Here is a 17,336-nt window from a genome sequence, read left to right on the forward strand (position 1 = left end):
TCTCATTCATGCTTCCTGGTTTTTATTGTCTGTAATTAGCTTGTTGTCAGCCTTGTGTAGATATTTTTTTTCCTGCCTTTATAGTTTGCCAGTACTTTGTTGCTTGTAGATCTGAAGTTGACTTCTTATATTTCAATGTATTTGGGGTTTTCTAAATGTTCCGTTCCCAGATATGCTCTGGAATAGAAAAAGCATGAGGGTCTGTATCTGAAAGAAGCATTTAATTTGCAGTGTCTTCAAGCAGTCCCTGCAATATACCTAACAGGAAAAATTCATTATGGCTTTCAGATCAAAATAACATGCTACTTTGTTCAGTTCAAATGGTCTGTTCTGTGATGTAGATTTGATTTGGGGCTTACAGTAATGCACTTTCATTTCAGGCTTTCTAAGATAGCCCACAATGTAAAACCACAACACACTAACTGTGTTACTGTGCAGCAGGAAAAGCTGTGTTATCAAGCAGGTTATTTGTATTCACCCATTATGGTAAAGCTAGATGGGCTGGACAAGGAAGTATTTTGTGAGCCCAAAATGACTTTGTCTATTAATGCTGGTTGTGAAATACAGAAATGATGACAGCTTTGGGCTATATTCTTCTCGGCAACTTTTCTTGAGAAATATAACTTGTTATTATTTTAATTGCATAGTCAGTTTCTAGGTTTCACAAAGATAAATCACATTTCACTGCTAAAAGTTAACTTTAAAATACCTATCATTAAGTTAATCCACTTAAGATCTAACTTTATTATAAAATATCTGAGAGACTAGAGTGACTTTGTCACCTCTCTAGAAGTGAATGTTCTATGAAAAATACTACTTTAGCTAAGCAGGACAGTGCAACCTGTAATTTATGGTCTCTCTCTTTTGTTTCTGAAGTACCATCTTGTCAGTGGATGTCAGGCAGCAGCTATAGTCCATCTGCAAGAACATTCTTTTTTAATCTTTCATCTGATGTCAATGTAACAAAATAATTACACTAAAAGTGTGTATTTTTACATGTTGAGAGTTCAGAAAGCCTAGATCTACATTTTTTCCCTCATGTTTTGTTTAAGTCCTTCTACTGCTATGTTGTGGATAATACTTATTAGCAAGTGCCTTGATGCCTAAGGTAACAAGAGTCAGGCTGCTCTAAATGAGCATGACTGTAGTATGCATCTAACAGTGGGAAAAGAGGTGAGTCAACACCTGAAGAGTCATGACTCTTACACCAGATTCTTACAGAACACACACTTTATGTTCTAATGAATGTTTTTCCTAATCGACATAGTGTTTCTAGCCATATGATAACGAATTGCAAATAGTATATTTCCTTAATGTATGGAGGAACTGTGAAATCTGAGAGCTCTTATTTACTTTTAACTATTTTTCCCTTTTGATTGTAGTCAAACTTCTTTACTTTTTCCATCAACAGGAGATTACTGGTACTTTGTATGGTTTCATGGGGAATTACTCCAGTTGCATAGTTTACAAGTGATATGAACCTTTATACAGTAACTTTCACTGACGTATTTGTTGTTAATATTCATATGTTAATGCTTATAGGTTCTTCACTTCAGAAGGCATCTAAAACTACCAACAGAATTAGTAAACCCATCCCTGGGTTGGCTCAGTCTCACCTGACGTTTGTGAAACCACTGAAAACAGGTAGGCAGACTTCTGGTGTTTAGTAAAACAATGTGCACTGAGCTGAATGTCGTAACTGCTACTGCAGGTGATTGGTAAGACCCAGCTGGTTAGAGTGGAGATGAAGTAAAAGATTGTACTTACAATGAAACAGTATATAGTAGAAAAATACATGTAAACTTTCATGTTCTGACTGCTCATAAGAAAATGGGTTGCAACACATGGCCAGCTGAAGGTAAATGTTACTTTCCTCCAGTTTTGCCTGTAAGTGCAAGAGCTACATTACACGTATGTTCCCAGCTGACTGATGGTTATCAGTGAAATGCCCCTTCCGTATCTGATGATGTTTAATACAACAGAATATGTAAGAAGAGAAAACTGAAAAGGTACTGATTTTGCAGACATAATAATACTAAGTGGATTTGATCAGAAAAAACACATCTATAAAATGGTTCTTTCTGGATGTAATTCAATTCAACTTGTTTTTGCCCCAAGATATGTGCATTGCAAATGGCTTGGGTTCTAGAAATCTTGTCTTTGTTCTAGTGCTTTAATAACTTAATCCATATTTTGTGACTGGAATTTATCTAGTGGTGACTGGTCTGCAAGTCACTGAAGATTCTAATAATCTGCTTTTTTCTGCTATAGTGCTAATTGTAGTGTCGAACATTAATCCTTTCCACAATGAAATGTGTATTGGTTATCACACATTTCAAGAACTAGAGCGACTTTTTTGTTGTTTTGTTTTAAGTCATCCCTAGGCACCCCATGCCTTTTGCTGCTAAAAACATGTTTTATGATGAACGTTGGAAGGAAAAGCAGCAACGTGGTTTTACCTGGTGGTTAAATTTTGTACTGACCCCTGATGACTTCAGTGTAAAAACAAACACCCCACAAGGTAAGAGTACAAGAATTTTCACTTTGCCTTTTAATGTTCTTAAACATTATATAATGTATTTTACTAATATTAATGAATAGTAGTACTAGCTTTACAGTAGTCCTGAATTGTCACTTTTGTATGTGTAACATTAAACTCTTAGGGAAGAGTAGATTTTTGTTTTTTAATTTATATATATCACCTCTGTTTCCCTTTTCAGCCTTTGGCTTAATACTGTGATAATCATAAACCAAATATTTGGTAATGTGTTTCAGTAGCAGTTATGCTAGAAAATATGGCATATACTAAACCAAAAGCAGTTCTCACATTGGAGACAGTGCTGTCTGTCTCAGCAGAATTTTATAACTATCTAACCCTTTTCAGAGCCATATTTTGCCTTTGTGTTAAGTGTGGATGGCACACCACAGAACAGAACGGGGGGTGAGCTCTGTAGCAAGAAACACACTGGAATGCATGGCTGCAGCACTCCTCAGTGGTGTTGAGTGGAGAATCCCCATCTGCGGAAAAACATTATAGCTGTCATGTTACTAAAATGATGGTACCATGCTTTTTCCTCTATCTTTAGCTCCAATCTAAAAAATGGAAGATGGTACAATTAATCTTAAAACTGAATTCCTAGCACTGCTTGCTTATGAAATAAGCATTGTCATATTAAATATTTGAGTAACATAGATGTACTTGACAATACATGTTTAGTGCAACAGCTGATAAGCTTCCTGAGGGATAAAATTATTAGTCAAAAGGAAAATAACAAAATGAGAACTTGGAGATGAAAAAAATAAGTTAAATGGACAAAGCTATCTTTATCTGAGGTGTAAACACATACTTTTTGTGTGTGTTTAAATAGTAAATGCAGCTGCTCTTATTTTGGGAGAAGAGAACCACCACAAAACCAGTGTTCCTAAAGCACCAACAAAAGATGAAGCATCTCTAAAAGCTTATACAGCTCATCGTAAGCTGAATAAGTTACGACGGGATGCTTGCCGTTTGTTTACGTCTGAAACAATGGTTAAAGCTATTAAGAAGCTGGAAGTTGAGATTGAAACTAGACGTTTGCTAGTTCGTAGAGACAGACACCTCTGGAAAGATGTAGGTAAGAATACTAAAACTTTGTATCCTTTCCTTTCTTGTAAGTAGAAAAGGGATTTTTCACACATTAAATTGGTTTAATCTAAAATTGGTTGATATAAATTTTTGCTATAACATGAAGTGTTTGCTGGATGTAATATTACAAGATATTCTCTTGCAGGAGAGAGGCAGAAAGTCCTTAACTGGCTTTTATCTTACAACCCCTTGTGGCTGCGTATAGGTCTGGAGGTAAGTGCAGAACTTATGGTCTATTAAAGTTTAAAGGACATTTAGCAATTTTCTTTTAGCAGGGGTTGTTTCAGGGTTGTTTTTTTTGTACTTCCTGTTTTAATAGTCCAGGTAGGTTCAATTCAGTTATAGCATATTTACATCTCTCTTAAATTATTACAACAGACTTGCTTTGAAAAAAGTGCTTACCTTATTAAAGAGGCAGATGTTTAATGAAGGAGAGTCAAAGTTAGCTCTGACAAATAACACAAAACTGGTTTCCTATCAGTTTTACTCTTCACTGAACTGGAGAAAAATGCAGTTGTCTTAAGGAAGTTCCTGATTGATTCCTCAGATGCAGATGTTCATACCTGTGTTGGAAAGAGACTGGATATTTTGAAATTTCCTTTGGCTTTATTATTCAGTGACTGATTTGAAAAACTGGCTGACTGTTAAAGACAAATTACCATTTGCTACTTCAGAATTTCAGTAATGTTATTTAACAAAAACCCTGTAGTATTTGGGGTGATTTTTAACATTTCTGCCTTTTCCCCCTCCTTTCATACTAGACTGTTTATGGAGAACTGTTAGCCTTGGAGAGTAATAGTGATGTTATGGGTTTGGCGATATTTATCCTTAATCGCTTGCTTTGGAACCCTGATATTGCAGCTGAATACAGACATCCCTCTGTGCCTCACCTTTACCGAGAAGGTAACTACTACTTCCAAAAATAGGTTTTTAGCACTTAATTTTTGAACTAGCACTTAAAGGGCTCTGTCTTTTTAGGTCATGAAGAAGCTTTGTCAAAATTCACACTGAAAAAATTGCTGTTGTTAGTTTGCTTTCTGGATTATGCCAAGAGGTCCAGAATGATTGACCATGACCCTTGCCTCTTCTGTAAAGATGCTGAGTTCAAGGTAAGAGAGCTGTGACTTGATGTCTCCCTCCAATATTGTCCTAAGACTCAATGTAAAATATGTACTTTTTTAAAAAAAGTCTATGTACTTTTCTTTAACAAGTCTTGGCTGTTCAGTCTTTGGCATAAACATTCTCAACACATCTCACAGTCATATAAAGGCATTGCCAAGAAAATTTTGAGATGTTGGTCCTGTAAGAAGGACTCAATTATCTTGTATTGTCTGTCTTCCCTCTCTAAATATAAGCTTCTGCACTATTTTTAAATATCACTCTAGCATACTGCAGCTGATCTTAAACTGCAAGTCAGTTTGGGCTTTCCTGGGTTTTTTTGTTTTTTTTTTCTTCTGTTACTTTGCTGTGATAAGAACGACTATGCAACACCTGCCATACAAAGGCTTTGATTAACAAATATGTTCAAATGAAATCACCTTTTCCTGGATTTGTACTATGTAGGCAGACAGACTGAGAAAAAAGTATTCCTGAATGATGAGTGATGTAGTAGCCAGGTGTGATGAAAATTAAAGCTGTGTGAACTGGTTAAAAATATTTTTTTTAAATGTATATAAAATTTTAAGTACTAGGTAGGGAAATCTGGAATGTAATTTGAGGAGCAAGGAGCAAAAACTGTAAAACTGTATTCTGCTTGATAAATACTGCAGTGTTAAGATTACCTTCCTTTTTTTCCCCCCTCCTCCTTTTAGGCTAGCAAAGACCTTCTGCTTGCATTTTCTCGGGACTTCCTGAGTGGTGAAGGTGACCTTTCCCGCCATCTCAGCTTCCTAGGACTACCCGTCAGTCATATTCAAACTCCGCTTGATGAATTTGATTTTGCTGTAACCAATCTGGCTGTGGACTTACAATGCGGCATTCGTCTTGTGTACGTTGATACAGAATTATTTTGAATTATTTATTTTGCTTTGTATCATGCTCAGCTACGAGATTAAACCATGAAATTCCCTTTGTTAGGAGAACAATGGAACTTCTCACAAAAAACTGGAGTCTTTCAAAACAACTGAGAGTTCCTGCAATAAGTCGTCTACAGAAGATGCATAATGTTGACATTGTTCTTAATGTCCTTAAAGAGCGAGGAATTCACTTGAAAGATGAAAGTGGTAAGGCCTAGATATCAGGGTTATTCTAAGGGCATCAGAGGACCAGTGCATGCTTTAATTCGTTGTTTTATTTGATAGGTGCTTCAATTGACTCCAGGGATATTGTGGATAGACACAGAGAGCGAACTTTAGCTCTCCTGTGGAAAATTGTCTTTGCCTTCCAGGTATTATTCAATTACTTTGTTTGTTTGTTAGTAATTATAAATAAGAGAAAATGAAAACACCAGCCTTTCAGGAATATTTGTTGTCTGTGAAAGTGTCTGCTAATCAAATTTTAGACTATGAAATATTCCGTTTTGTGTGTTTGAAGTGCCATGCAAACTTTACCTAAATCTGCTAACTGCGTCCTAACAATACAGTTTAGGTAGCATTTTATATGGGCTTTTTCTTGTATACATTCGTAAAATTTTTTAGAAAAAAACTTCTGAGTTCATGTTGGATGCCAAGAGAATTTATAATTAAGAATAAAATAATGTTGGTCTCAAAACACTGGTAAGTTATTAATAACTGAAATGAACATTTTGAGGTTACACTCTTAGACAATTATAAAGTAAGCCCTGAAACTATAGCTCTCTTCCATTTGTCTGAAACAGTCAATTTGAAGAAATATTCTTGAAATAAGAATGAAGATTTTTATTTTAAGGATTACTGCAGTGACATTTGAAAGCCACTGGAATAAATTGATAGAGGAAGCAAAAATAGTTTTCTTAAGATTGTTTTAAGAGCCAGAAAAACATAATAAAAAGCAAATGGAAATATTTTCTTATTTAACTAATCAAAACTATAACAGTAGTTACCTTCCTCCAGTCATTTCTCCTGTATTCATGTGTCACAGTTGCATTGCTTCTGATTAAAGAAGTAGTTTCAGTGAGCATTGGTTTTATCCAAGCCCTGTGGACATGCTACTTCTCCAGATCTTCTCATACCATCACAACACCAGCTCAGGTCCTCTCAGAATCCCTTAAAATAGGGAGTGTGTTACATGGACTCAATAGAAATGCAGGCGAGACTCTGAAATTGTTGTTTCCTCTGAAAGTATGGTGAAATTAAATGGGCTGTTTTGGGGAATCTCCCTGTTTTCCCCCAACTATTGACAAATGAAGTAACTTTTACACAGAACAGTGGAAGTGTGGGTTTAGGTTATTTTATTTGAAGCAGTTGGTAGCAGATGCTGCCATCGATGCTGACAAGTCCAGATTATCCACTAGTGATTCGATGTGGCAAGTACTGCTAAGTAGTGGCGGTAATGTCTCTTTAAAATGCCATATCTAAACCCTCTGCATCCAGCTGCTATAATGCATGATATGTCAGACTGTTGGTGTCCTACGTAATTTTTTTTTTTTTCCTAATAGGTGGATGTTTTTCTTAATGTGGAACAGTTAAAAGAAGAAATTGAGTTTTTAAAGAGTGTGTACAAGAAGAAAACACAATTGGGTGCTCTCAAGACTTCTCTGAATTGTTGTAGAGTAGAAGATGATAATAGTAACAACTCCTCACCTCAAAGTTACAGTGCAACTGTGAGGCTGCTCATGGCATGGGTTAATGCTGTTTGTGGATTTTACAATATAAAGGTAAATAGTTTTTGTGTACATTTCTGCAAATACATCCTTTGCTGTAATAAGAATGCTTATTCTTTATAGAGCAGAATTCTTCAAACTATCAAATATGTAGTAGCAGCCAATAATAGTTTTAAATATTCTTCCGGACTTTGTTCAATCTGATTCAAAATAACTGTTTTTCTATGAGTTTAGCTGCAGCTCTCCTTTTAAACAAATTTTTAGAAAAGGATCTCCCCTTCCAGTTAGTCATGTGCATAAAAGTGCCTTTTAAAAATAGAAAATTTTTGCTGAAATGTGGGGTTGTTAGAGTTTTGTTTGTGCTTTTTTTTTTTAGTTTAATTCTTACAGTTCTTAAAATGCTGAAAATTTTATGCACAAATACTTCTAGGATAAACAGTCATTAAAAAAAAGTTGTACTTGGTTGCTTTCAAAGGTACAAGAATTTTATATCCAGTTTATACCAACTAATTGGTAACAAAAATTCAAGGAACTTGTATCTTATTGTGTTTTATTTAACAGGTTGAAAATTTCACAGTGTGTTTCTCAGACGGTAGAGTATTGTGTCATTTGATTCATCATTATCATCCATGTTATGTGCCTTTGGAAGCTGTGTGCCAACGTACAACTCAAACAGTTGAATGCTCAAGGACTCATATAGTAGGACTAAATTCTTCATCCTCCTCAGAGTCTGATACTTCTCTAAATATTACGGAAGGAATGTTTGACCAAAGTGAGTTACTGGCTGCACAGAAGTTCATGTTACATCTATTTCTTTCATGCACAATTTTATTTGACAAACATTTTCTCTTTGCAAAGCTGTAACTGCCTCAGACCTATACAAAGAACTCTTGGACAATGAAAGGAAAAACTTCCAGCTGATCAATGCTGCAGTTTCTGACCTAGGTGGAATACCAGCAATGATCCATCACTCAGACATGTCAAATACAATTCCTGATGAGAAGGTAAAATGTCTTTAGAGTTGATGTGAACGTGTTCTGCTCTCTTCTGAACATTCCTGCTCTTCCCTGTAGCCCTTAACTTGCCATCTTCTGTGTTTATACAGGTTGTTATTACCTACCTATCATTTCTGTGTTCACGACTTCTAGACCTTCGGCAAGAAACTCGAGCTGCACGGTTAATTCAGTCTGCTTGGAGGAATTACAGGCTGAAAAGGGAACTGAAACTTTCTCAGGTATCTTTTGCCTGTGCAATATTCATAGCTTCTACTTTGAGAAATAATAAGTGATATAAATTTGCTGTTTGGAGTACACAGGTTTGTTAGAATAATATCGGCATTTAAATTAATAAGTATAATTTTTGTTAAGAAAATATATGGCCTTCTTGTTTGTGTAATCTACTAAAAACCACTTTGATTTAAGATTGTTCTTAAGTAATTACATTTGTTTAAAGGCTACTGATCTTTTTTTGTATGTGTGTGTTCTGAATACAGCATGTCATCCCTTAAGTACTTTTCCCAATATTTTAAATATAAAATAGTTGCACTGCTTCCTTAAAACAAAAAAGGAGTAGTTTTTAATTCCTATTAATGTCTACAAGATTAATGTCTATAAGAGTAATTAAACTTCTGCATGGATTTACTATTTTTGTTCAGGAGCTAAACTTCACCAGTCTTTTGAGTGGAATCTCATGACTTCCGATATTTTGTTTCTTGCTTTTTTAGGAGCTATACGGGGTCTTGTGATGGTTTAAAGATTATGACGCTGTGTCTGAGATACCACTGTGTCTGAGATACATATTATTTCATGTTGGAACAGTGTTCAAGTGTTACATTCTAAGAATCTGTGGTGTAGAAGATGGAAGAGGTTATATTTTTATAATCTCTAGTTCCTTTGCTTTTTAAAAACTGCACAACCTTAGTGATGAAGACAAAACATTCCTTCTATAACTGTTTTGAAATAACTAATAGTAAAAATGGTGGTAAGGGAAATCAAAAACAAAATCTCTAAGAGTTGCAAGCATTTTTTGTTTTAGCTTGATTTTTAATTTAACCTTACAATGTGTGCAAATGTACTTTGCCCTATGGTAGGATAGGCTAGTAGGAGGATTCTGACAAAATGATCTAAATACTGACATTGTTTGTTACTTGCTTTGTCTTTTTACTTTGATGTACATCAGTTTGTTACTGCAGTCTTTGAGTTATTATAGTGACAGTGGTTGGTATGTGCAAACGAAACTTTGTGTTAGATGCATGTGAGCTGGTATGACTATATGCTTACATTATTTAAATATACCTTGAAAGCATTCTAGTGTGTTCTGTTAGTAAGACCATCTTAAACTCTTATGAATGAGAACTAAAATTAAGGCTTAAAAAGAGGTTCCTAGGAGCGCTGAAAAATTGAGTATCAAAGACGAAGAACTACTGAAGGCAGGAGGATTCAGATTTAAATGACACAACCCTCTTACAAATAGCTTGGTGCTGAAATAAATGTTCCATCTCAGAAAAGTTTTTTTTTACTACAGTAAAATAAGGCTGTTCTATCAACAAGCCTAATATTTATGAGCCTGCTTTAGATAGTCATTTCAATATATAAAAATTTTGAGTGAAAATTCCACTCCTAACTGTTCAGTGGAAATGTACTCTTTGTAGGAAAGAGACAAAGCTGCTCGGATAATTCAGAAATCCGCAATAAACTTCTTGTCCCGTCGACGCACCCTGAAGAAAGTGAATGCAGCAATTTTCATCCAGAAGCACTGGAGAAGATACTTAGCCAGGATGTTTTTCTTAAATCTGAAAAGGACAAAACTGGAGGAAGTAAGAAGTAAATCTGCCACAGTCATTCAGGTAATACAATCTAAAGTAAGATTACAAAACAAAGAAACCCTCTGAAATCTGTGGAGAAAAAAAAAAGTCTTGCTCAGGGTCATTTGTTTTGCTTGCAGCAACTGATGTCTTAATGAAAATGTAACTTTTTTCTTCTTTTTTTTTTTTGCCCCCTTTTGAGATGTTTTAGTAACTTTTTATCTTCAGAGAGAAATGGTAGCATGCTATTAAATCAGTAATTGTTTCTTCTTAGTGTGAATATTTTGGTATACCATAAACATTAAAACACTAGGCCTCAGACAAGTCAGGCTCAGGACTGATGAGGTTGTGTTGGCTTGCCTCTGCAGCTGCTGAACTTTACTTAAAGAAGCTTTAAAAAAAATAATTAACTCTCCTAGTGTTACGACACCTACAGTGGGCACATTCAGAATGGTAGACATTAGTTACCAACTGGTAGTTGGGCAGTTAATTCAGTTTCTCAAGATACTTTCCCCGCTATTACCCAAAGCTAAATATTACATTCTTAAGACTTTCTGGAATGGAAATTACAGAATCACTGACTTATCAAATGGTTTAAAAGGCAATATTTTGTAACCAGGGCAAATTTAGCTTTTTCCCAGAATAGAAGATACTTAAAGCCGTGATTCAAGCATTTGGCTTTTGGGTTTCTTTATGTAGAGACTTGTACTTTTCTTCCTAGGGATTAAGTAGGAATAGAGAAATCTTTAAAAGTCTGATTGTTAGGGAATAGATAACACTGAGGTTGGCAGTCCTCAAATTTAAGCTTAACTTGAGATATCATGAAGAAAATACTAAATTTTCTGTGTGGTTGGTTTGTTTTTCCTGCAGGCTTATTGGAGGAGATATGCTGCCAGGAAAAGATACTTACAGCTAAGATACTACGTTATTTTTGTACAAGCAAGGATAAGGATGGTGAAGGCTGTTGCTGCCTATAAACGAATTGTTTGGGCTGCTGTTACAATTCAGAGTTATCTGCGTGCATCTAAGTTGGCAAAAAAAGATCGGCAAAGATACGAACTCTTAAAGTCTTCAGCACTTACTATTCAATCTGCATTCAGAAGATGGAAAAAAACCAAAGTTCAACAGAAAATTAAAGCAACTTTAGTACTTCAGACTTATTTCCGAAAATGGCAGTCTTCAAAACTGGCTAAAAGAAAGAGGGCTGCCCTTGTCATACAGTCTTGGTATAGGATGAACAGAGATCTGAAACAGTATCTACATATTAAGCGAAGTGTTATCAAGATTCAGGCTTGGTACAGGTGTCAGTTGGCTAGACATATTTACCAGGAACACAGGGCAAAAATAGTGATAATTCAGCAGTATTACAGAGCTTATAAATTAGGAAAAACTGAGAGAGAGTATTATTTGCAAAAACGTGCAGCAGTAGTAGTTCTCCAAACTGCTTTTAGAGGCATGCAGGCACGTAAACTATACAGACAAACTAAGGCAGTTTGTGTTGTTCAGTCACTGTGGAGAATGAAAAAAGAGAAACTAAGATTTCTACAATTAAAAAAATCTGTTACTACATTGCAGTCACATGTCAGAAAATACCAGCAAGTAAAACGATACAAAGAGATGAAAAATGCAGCTACTGTAATTCAAACTTGGTACAGGGCACATGTTACTTGTAAAAAAGCAGCTGCTTCTTTCCAGAGGATGCGTAGGGCTGCTGTTGTCCTACAGTCTGCCTACAGAGGATTGAAAGCTCGAAAAGAGGCTCACATTTTGAGATCTGTGATAAAAATTCAGGCAAATTACCGTGCTTATGTTGTCCGTAAGAGATTTAAAAACTTAAAAGATGCAACAGTGAAGATTCAGGCCTTTGTAAAGATGAGACATGCACATAAGCGTTATTGTGCATTAAGGGAGGCAGCACTTTGTGTCCAGAGAAGGTATCGGTCTCGTAGATACGCTCTTCAACTTAAAGAAGATTATAGGAAATTGAAGGGTGCTTGCATAAGAATTCAAGCTGTAGTTCGAGGCCATCTTGTCAGGAAACAAATACAAAGGTGGAGGGAGACTGCATTATTTCTCCAGGCACGCTACAGAATGAGAAGGGACAGGCAACGATATTTAAGCATCTGTAGTGCTGTTGTCATCATTCAAAAGTATTATCGTGCATACAAAAAGCAGCTGTGTCAGAGGCAGGAGTTTTTGCAAGTTAAAAAAGCAGCTGTGTGCTTACAGTCAGCCTACAGGGGTTACAAAGCACGCAAAAAGCTTAAACTTGAATATAGAGCTGCTATTAAAATTCAGACTGCTTTTAGAGCTCATGCCGCAAGAGTGAAATACAAGGCAATGGTTCAGGCCTCTGTTGTGATTCAGAGGTGGTACAGAACTTGTAAGACTGGTAACAGGCAAAGACTGAACTTCTTAATGACAAGAGCAGCAGTGCTTTCTTTACAAGCAGCTTTTCGTGGCTGGAAGGTACGAGAGCAGATTCAAAGACAACATGTTGCTGCTACTAAGATACAGTCTGCCTTCAGAAAATTCATAGCTGTGAAAAAATTGAAACGTATGAACTGTGCTGTGCTAACTATCCAAAGGCATTACAGAGCCAGCGTTATAGGCTGCAAACAACGACAAGAATATGTTCGGCTTCGTAACTCTGTAGTGCATCTTCAGGCAATATGGAGGGGGAAAACTGTGAGAAAAACAATTCAAAAGAAGCATAATCTTGCAACAATTATTCAGTCCTATTACAGAATGCATGTAAATCAACTAAAGTATAAGAAACTAAGACAAGCTACTCTAGTGATTCAAAAACACTTCAGAGCTTACTGTATGAAAAAAACCCAACGTGCAATTTATCTAAAAACAAAGGCAGCTGTGTTAGTCTTGCAGTCTGCTTACCGAGGAATGACTGTGAGGAAAGAATTGAACAAACTAAACAAATCTGCTGCAACTATACAAGCAGCCTTCAAATCCTACATGGTCAAAAAGGACTATGAAAGACTTAGATCTGCAGCTATAGTCATTCAAAGGCATTATCGTGCAAATATTCATGCTAAATGTCAAAAGCAGAAATATTTGTCTTTAAAAAAAGCAACAGTCAAAATGCAAGCAGTTTATAGAGGTGTAAGAGTTAGACAACAACTTTACAATATGCATCAAGCAGCTATTTGTATCCAAGCCATGTTTAAGATGCATCGCCTGAACATAAAATATCAGGCAATGAGAATGGCAGCAATTATAATTCAAAGACAATATAGAGCATTTTGTTTAGGCAAAGTACAACGTAAAAAGTATTTGGAACTAAAGAAGTCTGTCATTATCCTCCAGGCTGCCTGTAGAGGCATGAAGGTCCGACAAGACTTGAAAACTATGCATCAGTCAGCAGCAATAATACAGTCTTACTATCGGATGCACAAACAACAAAGGGATTTCAGAAAATTGTTGCTGGCAACGAGGCGGATTCAGCAGTGGTTCCGTGCTTGTAAGGAGCGAAATACACAACTTCGCAACTATATGATTATGAAAAGGGCTACACTTCGTATCCAGGCTGCATTCCGTGGCAGGAAAACAAGACGACATATAAGAACTATGAGTGAGTCGGCTGAGATTATCCAGAGAAGATTTAGAACTTTTCTCAAAAGAAAACGCTTTATTTACATTAAGACAGCTGCTATTGTAATTCAGAGAAAGTACAGAGCAACAAAACTGGCAAAAATTCAACGTCAAAAATATCTCTCTTTGCTTAATGCTGTTGTTATCATACAGTCTGCTTATAGAGGCTTTGTGGTAAGAAAAAAATTGCAGCAGATGCATCAAGCTGCTACAGTTATTCAAGCAACGTTCAGAATGCATAAAATGTACATTTCTTATCAAGCTGTCAGGCTTGCTTCAGTGATCATACAGCAACATTACCGTGCTTACAGAGAAGGGAAACGTGAGAGAGAAGTATACTTGAAACAGTACAATTCTGTTTTAGTTCTTCAGGCTGCCTATAGAGGAATGAAAACAAGATGCATCTTGAAGAAAAAATATGAGGCAGCACTTATACTACAGAGAAACTACCGAATGCATAGGCAGTACTGCCATTACAGAAAAGTTCAGTGGGCAGTCCAGCTAATACAGAAGAGGTACAGAGCCAATAAGCTAAAGAAAATTGCAGTACAGCATTACTCTTCATTAAAGAAAGCAGCAACTTGTATTCAGAATGCTTTTCGAGATAGGCGTGCAAAAAAACAGCGTCAAAAAATGCACTGTGCTGCTATTGTTGTCCAGAAAAATTTTAAGGCTTTTAGAGAACGTCAAAGATTTCTCTCTCTTAAAGCAGCTACTCTTGTTTTTCAGAGAAGATACAGAGCTTTGATTCTGTCAAGACAGCATACTTTGGAGTATCTTTCTCTTCGCAGAGCAACTATTCACATCCAGGCTGTGTACAGAGGTATCAGAGTGCGGAAGAGGATTGAGCATATGTGTTTAGCTGCTAGTACTATACAGTCAGCCTACAGAATGCACAGGACTAGAAGGTGTTATCAAAATATGAGAATTGCAGCTATTGTTATACAGAACCACTATCGGTCCTACATTAAAGGAAAGAATCAACGAAAGAAATACCTGACAATGAAGAATTCTGCTCTTCTTATTCAAGCATCATATAGAGGCATGAAGGAACGAAAGAAACTGAAAACCATGCATATTTCAGCAGCTGTCATACAGTCTAGTTATCGCATGTACATACAATATAGATATTACAAACAGTTGTGCTGGGCTGTCAGAGTTATACAACAAAGGTTCAGAGCCAAAAGGGCAAAAGAAGCTGACATGGAAAACTATGCAAAAATAAAAAAAGCTGTCATTTGCCTTCAGTCTTCTTTTCGTGCTAAAAAGGCGAGGCAGTTGTATAAAACCAATGTTGCTGCACGGTGCATACAATCCTTCTTAAAAATGTGTGTAGAAAGGAGGCGTTTTCTTAGAAAGAAAGCAGCAGCAATAATGATCCAGTCTATGTTCCGATGCCAAAGAGCAAGGAATCACTATAAACTGATTTGGAGTTCAGCAGTTGCTATTCAGAGGTGGTACAGAGCATGTCGCAGGGCTCACTTACAGAAAGCGGCGTATTGTGCTCAAAGACAAGCAATAGTAATTATTCAGTCTGCTTTCCGTGGTATGAAAGCAAGAAAAATAGCAAGACATATACGAGCTGCAAGAAAAATTCAATCTTTTCTTCAGATGGCTGTGCAGCGTAGAAAATTTATTCAACTTAGAACAGCAGCTATTACGTTACAAGCCTATTACTTAATGCATAAAACTAAATCACAATATATAAGCTACAAAAAAGCAGCAATTGTCTTACAACGATGTTACCGATCCCACTTGACTGTGAAATACCAAAGAATGACTTACTTACAGACCCGGAGGAACATTATAATTGTGCAGGCTACAGTCAGAGGATTCATTGAAAAGAAGAAGTTTCACAAAATTAAAGAAAACACAATAAAAATTCAGGTACTTTTGATTGTATAGTAATGGTTTTAGGGTGTGGGGTTTTTTTTCTTTTGTGTTGGGTTGTTTTGTTTTGTTTTCCCTTCTGAAAAAAGCTTTAAGTTGACTTCCTCTGGCCTTAGTTATTTTACCCTACTAGAAGCGGTTTCTCCTTAGGATATTATTGGAATGAGAGGATTTTTCTCCCTCAAATGAGGGAACAAAGGGAAATAAATAGTCTCTAATAATAATAATAATAATTTATTAGGTTGCTATTACTGTCTTGCTGGAGAGCCCATGTTCTCCTTAACAGATAACAAGTGTGCCTTCCTCACCTCCGTGGTTTGGGTGAGAAGTGGCAGATTGTTAGTTATTTTCTGAATATTTAACTTGCATATTCTAAATAATTTAAGCGTGATTACTTTGTTTAAAACATAGAAAAAAGTATTCATTGGGAAGTCAGAAGTTTATTTGCTTCTATTGTTGTTTTTCTAACAAGCCAATGAGTGCAGCTGTACTTTAACATACACAAACATCTCAGTGAATGGCATGCAAGTGGTGAAATATTCCAAGATTATGTCTCTTTCTTTTAAGGCATTTTTTCGTGGATTTATTCAGAGACAGAAGTACCTTCAGTGCAGGTTTTCTGCTATATTAATACAGCAGCACTACAGAGCCCATCAGATGCGAAATATTGAACAACAACGATACCATCAAATGAAAAAAGCGGCCATTAGAATTCAGGTAATCCCAGAAGGTGGTGGGTTTGTTTTTGTTTTATTCCTTTGTTGTTGTTGTGGGGGTTTGGTTGGTTGTGGTTGGTTGGTTTGGTTTGATTTTTCTTTTTTTTCCTATTTTTAATCTCTCTTGTATTTGTTTCTTCATGACATTGTTATTTTTAGAGACATTAAGGAGAGTGGCATTTATGGTATTTCCCTGAATGCATTTCAGTTGCTTTAGAAAACATCATTGTGATAAATTAGATATTTGTAATACTGTAGAGATTGGAATCTTAAAAGCCTTTCATGTTCACGTGACTTTTTTTCCTTTTAATTTTGTTTGTTCCATTAAACAAAAACAAGTTTTGAAGGTGTTTTTTTTCTTTTGATATATTTAATAGGCATCATATAGAGGATATAAAGCCAGGCAGTGGGTTAACAAAATCAGAGCAGCCCAAGTAATTCAAGCCTGGTTTCGAGGCTGCAGAGCACGGAAGGAATATGCATCTGTGGTAAAAGCTACACGCATTATTCAGAGTCACTTCAAAACAAAACAGCAGCGGACCAGGTAATGCTGAATTTGATATACATTTCTCTACTTTTAAAAGCTTTTATTATGTAATGATTGGTACTGCTTTGTGCTCTGGCAAATATCTATAGATTCTCAGGCTCTGACCCTGCAGTATGTATGTAACATGCATGAACATAATCCCATTGATACAGGTGGGATTATTCTTTTGCACAGTATTTTTCTTATGTGTAAGTATTTTTCCGGACTGGAAGCTACCTCACGAACTTAACTCTTGCGTGTTATGGATCTAGAAAAACTAGGCCTTGATCTTTTTTTCGCTTATCTTTTTTTTTTTCTTTTTTTTTTTTTTTTACTGGAAGGATGTTCAGAATATTGTTAAAATTCCAGCATAAAACTAATCAAATGAAAAGCTATTTTTTTATAATACATAATGGAATAGTTAAATT

At 36.0% G+C, this 17,336-nt stretch overlaps 1 protein-coding gene across 1 annotated transcript in view; it reads left to right on the plus strand.

Annotated features, from left to right (window-relative positions):
• Window positions 1–17,336, plus strand: part of ASPM (assembly factor for spindle microtubules) — a gene marked incomplete at both ends in the record, with an annotated part of 29,258 nt that overhangs the window by 4,109 nt on the left and 7,813 nt on the right. Inside the window, 17 exons of the mRNA XM_080349067.1 lie at window positions 1,543–1,644; window positions 2,375–2,521; window positions 3,369–3,614; window positions 3,771–3,838; window positions 4,387–4,528; window positions 4,604–4,734; window positions 5,437–5,612; window positions 5,702–5,847; window positions 5,926–6,011; window positions 7,200–7,418; window positions 7,926–8,136; window positions 8,223–8,368; window positions 8,470–8,598; window positions 10,015–10,209; window positions 11,038–15,663; window positions 16,234–16,383; window positions 16,760–16,926. Coding sequence (XP_080205193.1) covers window positions 1,543–1,644; window positions 2,375–2,521; window positions 3,369–3,614; window positions 3,771–3,838; window positions 4,387–4,528; window positions 4,604–4,734; window positions 5,437–5,612; window positions 5,702–5,847; window positions 5,926–6,011; window positions 7,200–7,418; window positions 7,926–8,136; window positions 8,223–8,368; window positions 8,470–8,598; window positions 10,015–10,209; window positions 11,038–15,663; window positions 16,234–16,383; window positions 16,760–16,926 — 7,087 coding nt within the window. The remainder of the gene's footprint in view (window positions 1–1,542; window positions 1,645–2,374; window positions 2,522–3,368; window positions 3,615–3,770; window positions 3,839–4,386; window positions 4,529–4,603; window positions 4,735–5,436; window positions 5,613–5,701; window positions 5,848–5,925; window positions 6,012–7,199; window positions 7,419–7,925; window positions 8,137–8,222; window positions 8,369–8,469; window positions 8,599–10,014; window positions 10,210–11,037; window positions 15,664–16,233; window positions 16,384–16,759; window positions 16,927–17,336) is intronic.

This window comes from Nesoenas mayeri, assembly GCF_963082525.1.
Source record: "Nesoenas mayeri genome assembly, chromosome: 8".
NCBI lineage: Eukaryota > Metazoa > Chordata > Aves > Columbiformes > Columbidae > Nesoenas > Nesoenas mayeri.